This window comes from Gekko japonicus, unplaced genomic scaffold (assembly GCF_001447785.1).
Source record: "Gekko japonicus isolate JY-2015 unplaced genomic scaffold, Gekko_japonicus_V1.1 scaffold1383, whole genome shotgun sequence".
Classification (NCBI taxonomy): domain Eukaryota; kingdom Metazoa; phylum Chordata; class Lepidosauria; order Squamata; family Gekkonidae; genus Gekko; species Gekko japonicus.
Genome location: NW_015162523.1, coordinates 119503 through 129680, shown reverse-complemented (window position 1 = coordinate 129680; position 10178 = coordinate 119503). Strand labels below are relative to the sequence as shown.

The 10178-nt window shown below is 49.6% G+C and overlaps 1 protein-coding gene across 1 annotated transcript in view; it reads right to left on the bottom strand.

The window, feature by feature from the left end:
* The window catches only part of ESPN (espin), a 140119-nt gene that overhangs the window by 80499 nt on the left and 49442 nt on the right, over positions 1-10178 (bottom strand). Inside the window, exons 3-4 of the mRNA XM_015406261.1 lie at positions 2073-2259; positions 1112-1294 (exon numbers count right to left, since the gene is read on the bottom strand). Of these exons, the coding sequence (XP_015261747.1) occupies positions 1112-1294; positions 2073-2259 (370 nt within the window). The remainder of the gene's footprint in view (positions 1-1111; positions 1295-2072; positions 2260-10178) is intronic.

Genomic DNA, 10178 nt, shown 5'->3' with positions numbered 1-10178 from the left:
TGTCTTAAAAAGGGCCTGGATAACTAATCCAATTTCAGGGCTGGACTGAATTTAGGGATGCCAACCTCCAGGTGAGGCTTGGAGATCTTCCAGAATTACAACTGATCTCTAGGCAACAGAGATCCGTTCTCCTGGAGCAAATGTCACACTGGGTGAGGTCCCTCCACTTCCCAAACCCTGCCTTCCCCAGGCTCCACCCCCAAATCCCCTGGAATTTCCCAACTGGGAGTTGGTGATCCTAACAGGCCTTCTGGCCCAACCATTCCCCATCAACCTACCTCTTGCATCACAACGACCTTGTCGTGGGCAGCAGCTAGAAAGGTTCTCTAATGGCTGCCACCAATCTGGTATAGGTCTCCTCGGGAGGGCCCAGAGCACCCAGCCTACCCCTTTATTCACTCCTTTTCCAGTAGGTTTCCCCTTATAAGTGACCGAATGAGGCGCGAGGACCCAGGCAGAGTAACAAACTGTTTTTATTAAAGAGATTTAACAACTGTAATTCAATAACATGTAGGGGGGAAATGAGCACAGTAAAGGTAGCTAGACCAGCAAAATAAGAAATCCTAATGTGTCTGAAGGAGAAGAGGAGGAGATTGGATTTATACCCCGCCCTTCACTACCCAAAGGAGTCTCAGAGTGGCTTACAATCTCCTTTCCCTTCCCCTCCCCACAACAGACACCCTGTGAGGTAGGTGGGGCTGAGAGAGCTCTCCCAAGAACTGCCCTTGAGAGAACAGCTCTGAGAGAACTTGTGACTGACCCAAGGTCACACCAGCAGCTGTATGCATAGGAGTGGGGAATCAAACCCGGTTCTTCACACTAGCTCCGCTTCCTAGGAGTGAACACCCTCCCACTTTGGGCAAGGCCTTTTACCTCTTCTTCCCAGGCAACACCTATTCTACTGACGTAAGTTTTCCCTCCACATCCCCTGTTAGCCAATCACAGGAACCAAAGGGTGACCTGGAAATGTAGGCCCTGATAACTACTCTAGTACAGGCTTCCTTGGAACCACTAGGCCTCCCTAGAGCCTGCAGGCCACACTACTATAGGCCTGGCGATCATGACAGGCCTCATGGTGGGAACTCACCAAGCCGGCCGCTTGTGAACTCACCTCCAGCTCTCCATTTTCTGCTGCGTCGTGCAAAGGGGTCCCACCCCAGTTGTCTGTGGAGATCTCCCCTCCATGCAAGAGCAGCCAGCTGAGCACTTTGGCATGTCCTCGGCTGGCAGCAAAATGCATGGCCGTGGCTCCGTCGTCATCCTGCTCTGAGAGGCTGATATTGGTGAAGCTCATCTGTGCATGAGAAAGAGAAAGAGAGAGGAATGGAGCTCAGCAGAGCATGGGTTAAAGGAACATGAGGTAACAGTTGCTGTCAAGTGAAGCAGGTCCAGCCCCAGAAGCTGTCTGGCGGGAAGACCGGCTGGGATCCCTCTCTCCAATCCATCTCTCAGGTGGGTCCAAAGCAAAATTAATTGCTTAATTGCAAAATTAATTTCAGTTGGCGCACGAGGACTTGCACATTGCTTTGTGTGATTTCGGCTGGTCTGAATAAAAGCTATTGCATGGCTTTTGCTGTTAGAGCTCTCCGAATAAGTTTGGCCAAATGAGAGGAAACGCAGAGATCTGCCTAAGTAGTGCATTTTTTGCAGCTTCCAGAATTTTTTTTGCGGGGCACAGAATTAGGGTCTTTTCAGCAGCCGTGGTCCTGTTCCAGCGTCTTTCTTGGACCTGTGGACACACAGGGGTCAGTGGGGAAAGGGTTTCGGCCTCAAAAGGGCAGCAAACCAAAGCCAGGATTGACATGCCAGGCTTCCATGCCCATGTGGCCAACCCTGCATCACCCCCTGGCAGTTGACCAAGAGACATCTCCTTGTATCTGTGGCTGCAGGCAGCCTGCCATGAAAGTGATTGCCCACATGTACGACCTTCCCTTCAGGACTGGCTTGTGGGTTAAAAGGGACACAGGAGATGCCGACAGGGACAAACCATTAGCATAACTTCCATTTGGAAGCTGCTGACCGGCCAGGGGTCAGTTTCTTCTGGCCTAGCCACAAACGTTCACAGTGCTCACCAACCAGACGATGACAGTGTTGTGGCCCATCTGGGCAGCCGCGTGGAGTGGGGTCATCCCGTCATTGGCGTGTATGTGGGGATCCGCTCCGCAATCTTTTACCAAGTATTGGATGATTTCCAGGTGGCCCTCCTGGCAGGCTAGGTAGAGGGGCGTGGCACCGTTCTTCGTTTGGGCGCTGACTGAACTGCAAGAAAAAGGACAAAGGGGCATTCAGACACAAGTCTAGGTTTTTGGTATGTCCTGGCAGAGACTTACTCTTGGGATGCCATGCATATATCCCAGCAATATTGCTCAGTTCCCCAGGTTATTGTCACTGCCAGGCTCAAAAAGAATGACCGGGGTGGGGGAGAATTTGAACCACATTCAACATTCAGGAACCCTGTTTCATGTGAGTCTGCCAGCAGCTGCAACCTTGGCTCTCCATGGCAAAGAACAACTGCCAGGCCTTGAAGCAGGGCAGCTTTGGAAAGGACGTAGCATATTGTGGCACTAGACCATAATACTATTGTAACATTATAGGGAGTTAGTTTTTTTTTAATTATTATTCATTAGCTTTTTCCTCATTCATTACATGTTCATGCTATAGGATCAACCATAGAATTAATTATAATTAACTTATCTTAAGTATCAAATGGAAAGACTGATGCATACGTAAAAGTTCCTCAACATGGCTATCAGAGAAAAAACCTTGCCAGGTCCTATCCAATGGAGCCAAATCCTCACGTTTTTAAAAGTGGTCAATCCAGTAACCATATAAGGCCCTGTTCACACGGAGAAGTTGCCATGCTGAAGACACGGATGATAGGCGGATTTTCCAGGCGCGATCACACCGCAACATCTGGGAAGTGTAGTGCACCTGTGGCTAACCCATGGACTGTTGCCGAAGATGCGGAGTAAAAAACCACCACATACGATGTATTAGTTTCCGGAAAACGCGGGGCAAGGGCGGGTGTCTGATCGCGTTTCCAATGGAAACCCATGGCATCCGGCGCCCGCCCATGTCCCGTTGCAAACCGGATGTTTGGGGTTTTTTTAAGTCTCCACAGGATGCGCACAAATGATCATGCTCATGCGCAAACTTCGGTGAGACCAAAAAAAATCCCATTTGCCATGGAAGAGCCAGGGAAGCCGAGGTGGGGCGAGGGGGGTTCTCCTTGGGCATCCCGGTCAGCCTCCCCCGCTGGCGCCGAAGCGAGCGGGGCCTGCAAAAAGCCCCCCTCCCCCCCCCCCCGCATTTTCCGGCCTGTGTGACCGGGGCCTAAGTCTCTTTAGATTTCATTATCGACTCTGCTATATTAGGAGAGATATTCTTTTCCCAATGTCGTGCAAAACCTGTTCTTTTCTGCTGTTATTAAATGCAAGAGCATGTTATGCTGTTTCTTGGGGAGCACAGAGACATCATTTAGCAAAGCAACTTCTGGAGAATAGAGGAATTCTTACAAAAAAAAAATTACAGGGAGCTGGCATTTTTAAAGGCCCACCAGTGGAAGGGGAAGAACTGGTGGCTGCAGACCGTCTGGGGAAGGCACATGAGTGTGGATGCTCTGCTGCCATTACAGATGACTTTGCATTCACCACAGCACCAAGAAGACCTACACAGAGATGACCTCAGCAAACTACTAAGTAGGGATGCCAGCCTCCAGGTGGGGCCTGGGGATCTCCCTCCCAGAATTACACCTTATCTCCAGACCAATGTTCCCTCTAAGCTGTGGAGTCTTGTGAGCAAAAATTCTACTTTGTGAGCTCCTGGCATTAAAGTTGTGAGCAAACAATTTGGCTACTGCATAATATAGTTTGCTCTGGAGCCATCCTTTCTGAGCTAAGGCAAAAATGTGTGAGCCAGAGGCTGAAAAACTGTGAGCGAGCTCACACTAACTCAGCTTAGAGGGAACACTGCTCCAGACTACAGTGATCAGTTCCCCTGGAGAAATGGATGTGTTGGAGGGTGGGCTCTATGGCACTGTACCCCAATAAGGTCCCTGTCCTCCTCAGGCTCCACCCCCAAATCTCCAGGAGTTTCCCAACCTGGAGCTGGCAACCCTACCTCCCATCCCGTGTCGGTGGCTGGGGGTGGGGTGGGACCTGGAAATCCTAACGCCCCAATGGAACAGCCCTGGCTACTAAGGCAAAGAGGCTGACTCTAGTTTCTAGAACCCAAGACGGGTGACCCAGCTGCTGTTCTGATTTGCATACAGAGCCCCTCCCCTAGCTGCAGAGCTCCACCCACTTTGGCTGTGGTCAGGATAGAGGGATTCAATAGGTATTATGACCTGCAAAAAATGCCCACCGGTATAATGGATGGAGCACAAATACAGAATGCTTATCTATTGCAAAGAGCAAGGGGGTGGGGCTGGGGGTGGGGGACAATTGCAGTGCCTCTTAGTATGCATCCGAATCATGGCCCTGCAAGCCAGCTCTTTCTGCAGCTGCCATGGATGCGATTGCAAGCTTGTATAAAAAGGATGCCCTCGTGGATGCTGTTGAGGCGAGGGGCTAAGCTAGTTCCCTGACCTCGGTGATCTTCTCAATCTTTGAAAACCACCACCTGCTCCCGTTGGCGTAGCCCCTGCCCTGGGTGCCATCTTCTTTGCTAGGAGAACTGACCATGCAACACCAGGGCTCGGGAAGCGGAGCTCCCCACCTGCCCCCTCGGGTCCGAGGCTTCTGCCCTCCACACTGGGCTCTGACAGTCCCCCTTTCCCATCTGAGCAGGTCATTAAGTTAATAAGCATTGCTTAGGCTAAGCTCCTTCCACCGGCTGTTTTTGGACACTGCAATTTAGCAGTATTTTTAAGTAAGCAGATTAGGCGAGTAGTAAACACACAGGCCAGGCCATCAGCTTGGTTGCCAACTTGCAGGCAGGGCTCGGGAGTTCTCCCGGAATTACAACCCATCTTCGGACGACAGAGATCAGTTCCCCTGAAGAAAAGGGCTGCTCCAGAAGGTATACCCTAGATCAGTGGTGGCGAACCTATGGCACGGGTGCCAGAGGTGGCACTCAGAGCCCTCTCTGTGGGCACGCGTACCATCACTCCAGCCAGGCCCAGACCATCATTAAAGTGTCAAATTCTCTGCCAAATAATTTTAAGTAAATGAAAGCATTTGGGATTGCTTTCCTTACTTTGTTTGGATCATCTTAATGTATGAGTTGTTTTTTTCTAAAGTAAAACCTCAGTATTCAGGTTTAATTGCCGTGTTGGCACTTTGCGATAAATAAGTGGGTTTTGGGTCGCAGTTTGGGCACTCGGTCTCTAAAAGGTTCGCCATCACTGCCCTAGATTCTAGGTGAAATCCCTCCCCAAATTCCCCACTCCCACAGGCACTGTCCCCAAGTCTCCAGGAAATTTCCAGGTCAGGGGTGGCAACCCTAGCCACCAAACACTGAGAGGCCAGGTGGTGCCTGGAGATCTCCCAGAATTACGACTGGTCTCCAGGCAACAGGGGTTAGTTCCCCTGGAGGAAATGGCAGTTGCCTCAAAGGGTGGGCTCTATGGAATCGTATCTCTGCTGAGCTCTCCCCCCCCCCCCAAATTCTGCCTTCTCCAGGTCTGCCCCGAAATCTCCAGGAATTTCCCAAGCCAGAGCTGGCAATCTAGTGATGAAATACTGGAAGCGAACAAACAAAAGGCTCACATCCCTCTCTGAAAGATGGGGGATCCGATATTATATGGCTGTTGTGGTGGGGAAAGCCCAGGGTGGGAGCAGGAGAGGAGACAATACGGGGCTAATTGACACAGGCAAATAAAACAGTGTGGTTGGAGTCCTTTCAGGATACCACTGTTCCAGTCCTGCAGCTAGACAGATCTGGTTCTTGAATGCTGAACTGGAGGCTGTCCAGTTCTCAGAAGAAATCCAGACACAAGGCTAGGACTCAGACATGAGGTCTGTTCCGAACCTGGGCAGTAGGGACATGGGGTGGGGCTTCAGTAAGATTGCCAGTCTCCAGGTGGGGGACTAGAGATCTCCCAGAATTACAACTGATCACTAGACTACATCAGACATTTATTTATTTTAAACATTTATTCTGCTTCTCCTGGAGAAAATGGCTGCTTTGGAAGGTGGCGCGCATTGCATCATATCCTACCGAGGTCCCTCCCCTTCCTAAACCCCACTCTCCCAAGCTCCACCCTCAAATCTCCAGGTAGTTCTGAACCTGACGTTGGTAACCCTAGACTTCAGTGCTTTCTGGCCAAAATACAGATGCTCTAGATAGCCACCCATCCCAGCAAACAAACCTTCTAGATAGCATCAAGCTAGTACAGGGGCTAGCAACCGTTCATTATTGAAGAGCCAGATGACAACAAAATCCAGATTAAAATTTAAGTGATCAACAGAGAGCCAACATAAGAAAACCTATTTACCCAAATGAAACTGTATAGTGTAACATGACTGATCCCGGAACAGATCAGGGCCCTGCGGGATCTTTTACAGTTCCACAGGGCCTGCAAGATGGAGCTCTTCCACGAGGCTTTCAATTAGGAGCGGCCACCCCTATTACCATCAATAATCTTAACCATAGAGTCCTGGCCCTTGGCTTTGACATCTAGCCTGTGCTGCCACTCGCCTTAGGAAGAGCACTGACCAGAAAAATTGTTTAGACCTTGTAGGCACTCTTCAGGACGCCATCTTTAGCGATCAATGAAACACCACCAGCACGTTATGATTTATGATCTATTTAGAACTGACTTGTTTTAGATGATTTTATGTGGATTTTGACTGTTATTTGTGTGTTAATCAGTGTAAGCCGCCCCAAGCCTGCTTTTGTGGGAAGGGCGGGGTACAAAATAAATAAATAAATAAATAAAATTAATAATCCATAAAGTTTCTACAGCCTAAACACTGGCTGTTGCAAGTCCTTTATTAGGAAGTGGCGCCCTTGGGGTCTCACAATCAGTTATAAATACATACGAGAGCACCATGGGGAGGAGGCGGGATGTTAGATTAACCAGTTTCTGAAGGGAATGACTGCAAATGTTTCTAGAGGACTAAAGGGCTGCCAAGAAGACAGAGACAAACTGTTGCTCCTCTTGCCACTGTTATGGTACCTCCTGGCCCCCCTTCTGCCTTACTTGTCTCCTCAACTGGCACACTTTTGCTCAGAGGTCATCTCCTGCAGGAGCACATAGGAGTGGAGCTCCGGCAGTAAAGAGCCCAGGGGGCGGGCACATGCAACAAGCCCCACCCCCTGCTCCCAGCAGCCCTCAGTCAGAGCAAGAATCAGCCAGGTAAATTGCAGAGCCCCCCACCCCCCGGTCCAAAGCAGTCCAGTGGCACCTTTAAGACCAAGTTTTATTCAGGTACAAGCTCTCCCTCCTCTGTGAGGACAGATCTGCACGTTCCACCCCCCCCAATAGCTAGCAATCCAAAACAGTCCAGTGGAGCCTGAGCGGTGGGTGTTGCCTTCTGACACATTTCCGGTGATGTCAGGGCAGGGTGTGGCATATGCTAATGAGTTATGCTAATGAGTTATGCTAATGAGCTCCTGCACCTCTTTTTCTAGGAAATGACCCCTGCTTTTGCTCTTCGGGAGAAAAGACATTCAACATAAACTTGGTGCCAAGACCTGATGAAACCTCATCAGGGAGAATTCAAGCAGTTAGTTCTGAGATGAGAACATTTCTCCTGGCTCTGGTGTAGGAGGGCCACAGCAAGGCCCATAGCCAGGGGGAGCTTTAAATAAGTTGGGGGGTAACCCCACACAAACCTCCAAGCAAGCAGCCCGGCTTCCGCCCTTCCCTGCAACCAGCCACCCCCCCCCTTTTTAAATAGTTGCACCAAATTCTTGGTGACTGCCCCCCCCCCCCCCCCATGGGATCACTCCAAGAGGGAAGAATCAGTGCCCAGCCAGCCCACTCCAAGGACAAGGATCAATTCTTGCCATCTCCAGTTTTAAGATCTTGGTTTGTAACAAAGGAAGTCCTGGATCTCCCTGGGACCTGGGGAGAGCTGCCGCCAATCAAGAGAGGCAACACGGGCTAAACGGACCAGAGGTTTGACTCAGCAAAAGCCAGTTCCTTGTTTGCTGACTTGGCTGAATCATACAGCTGAAAGGAAACTGGGTAAATAATTGGCATACAAAAATGTGCATTTCCCCAGTATTCTCAAACAGGGAGGGAGGTAGACAGATTTGTGGAGATCTGGAGGGAGAGGCCAAGTCTAGAGTCATATATCTAAATCCAAACTGGGCCATAGAGTGTAGAAAAATAGATCAGCAAAACGAAGCTAGGGGCAGACAGGGGGTATTTCTCTACAATCCTGAAAAAGTCCCAGATTTGCAGGAAAACCTGAAACCGGGGGATTGCAGCATTATGAGATTACAACTCCATGAAATAATAGAAACACTGCCTGTGTTTTTTAGGAAATGAATGCCCACTGAGCTCTTGGTCACCATTTGGAGGTTGCTAGGCAACCACAACAATATTGCTGAGCTTTCCAAACCTTGGTTTCTGTAAACCAAAGCGGGGGGGGGGGGACGGACAGGACAGGGGTGTACTTGGAGGCCAGGACAGTGATGAAAAGGGTCCTTCCCCTCTCCTGTCACTCCCTTAACCAAGGTGGACTCACTGGGGATTGCATCGGAGACTCACTACCCACATCACTTTACCCAGCCTGGTTTCACTGTGTGGTGGCCGCCAGATTTTTCCCTGGGAAAGGATGGAGGGAAAACTGAGCACAGGTGAGCATATTATTGGCAGGTGGCTGGTAGGAAAAGAAGGCAGCAGGGAAGGGGAAGATGACACAGTGGCTGCCAGGGAAGAAAAAGTGGAAATAATAGAGGAGGAGATATATAGCAGAAAATGAGACACACACCCCGTAAGCCCTTGCAGGTCCCCCACTGTTTTATACATATTGATTGTCAGTGCCCTTGCCTTAAAATTTGTCAGTGATACAGCCAAATGGAGGGAAGCAGCTTCTGGACTGCTCAGTGCCACACTGTGGCAGTATAACTTGCAGCTGAACAAAGTGAACTGTCCCAGCACCCGGCCAGCTGGAAGAACCATTTTCAGGTTGGTGGGAAGCGCAAGGGGACCTTGCATTTAATTCCTCGCATAAAAGGTGTCGGTGCTCAAGGGTTGGGCCTGGGAAGTTAATGTTAATGAATGCCATTTCTACAGGCTTCTCAGCACCGCTGCTCTTCATTTAAAAGGCGCAAGACAGAAGCAGCCAAGAATGTAACTGAAACGGCAAAAACACCCCTGTGGATGCCATTTCAAGAGTCACTACAAATGAAGGGGGTTGCAGTATGACATAAACAAACACAATAGAACTACTGCAAATAGTGCAAATCATGCAAATTCTAATTTATATGAATGCAACAATATTGAATCTAATCCATTGTACACTTATGTTTTACAGAAAATAAGGACGTCACAAGATGAAATGAAGACGTCAGCAGATGAAACTGGACGAACTCCCCCGGAGTTAACATTCGTTTCGAGGTGTCTTTTTCATACATAAGACCTCAGCTGATCAGCCCGGTTTTGATATTATGGCTAAAAGCTGTCTGTGAGTAACTTCAAAACGTATAGGAACAAAGGAGAGTCCAATGTGGAAGATTCGTGATCATGTGGATGCACAGCTGAGGTCTTATGTATGAAAAAGACACCTCGAAACGAATGTTAACTCAGGGCTGGCCCGCAGCTAACGTGGGGCCCACGGGGCCTGGCCCCCTAGTGTTTCTTCTGGGCCCCCTCCCTCCCGGGCTGCCCCCAATGTTCTCCAACTTACCACCTGCACTGTACTTTCATTTAATTAGCTGGCGGGGGCCCCCGAGGCCCCCTCCCCCCAAAACTCCCTAGCTATGGGGCTGACTCCGGGGGAGTTCGTCCAGTTTCATCTGCTGACGTCTTCATTTCATCTTGTGACGTCCTTATTTTCCGTAAAACATAGGTGCACAATGGATTAGATTCAATATTGTTGCATTAATATAAATTAGAATTTGCATGATTTGCACTATTTGCAGTAGTTCTATTTCAAGAGTCACTGGCAATACACCAGGGTGCCCCATCTATTTGAGAAGCTATCTGTATGGCTGAGGGGGGGGGAGGAAGGGACACAGGTTTGCTTTTTGGATGTATGCTTTTCTCGGGGGGGGGGGGGGGC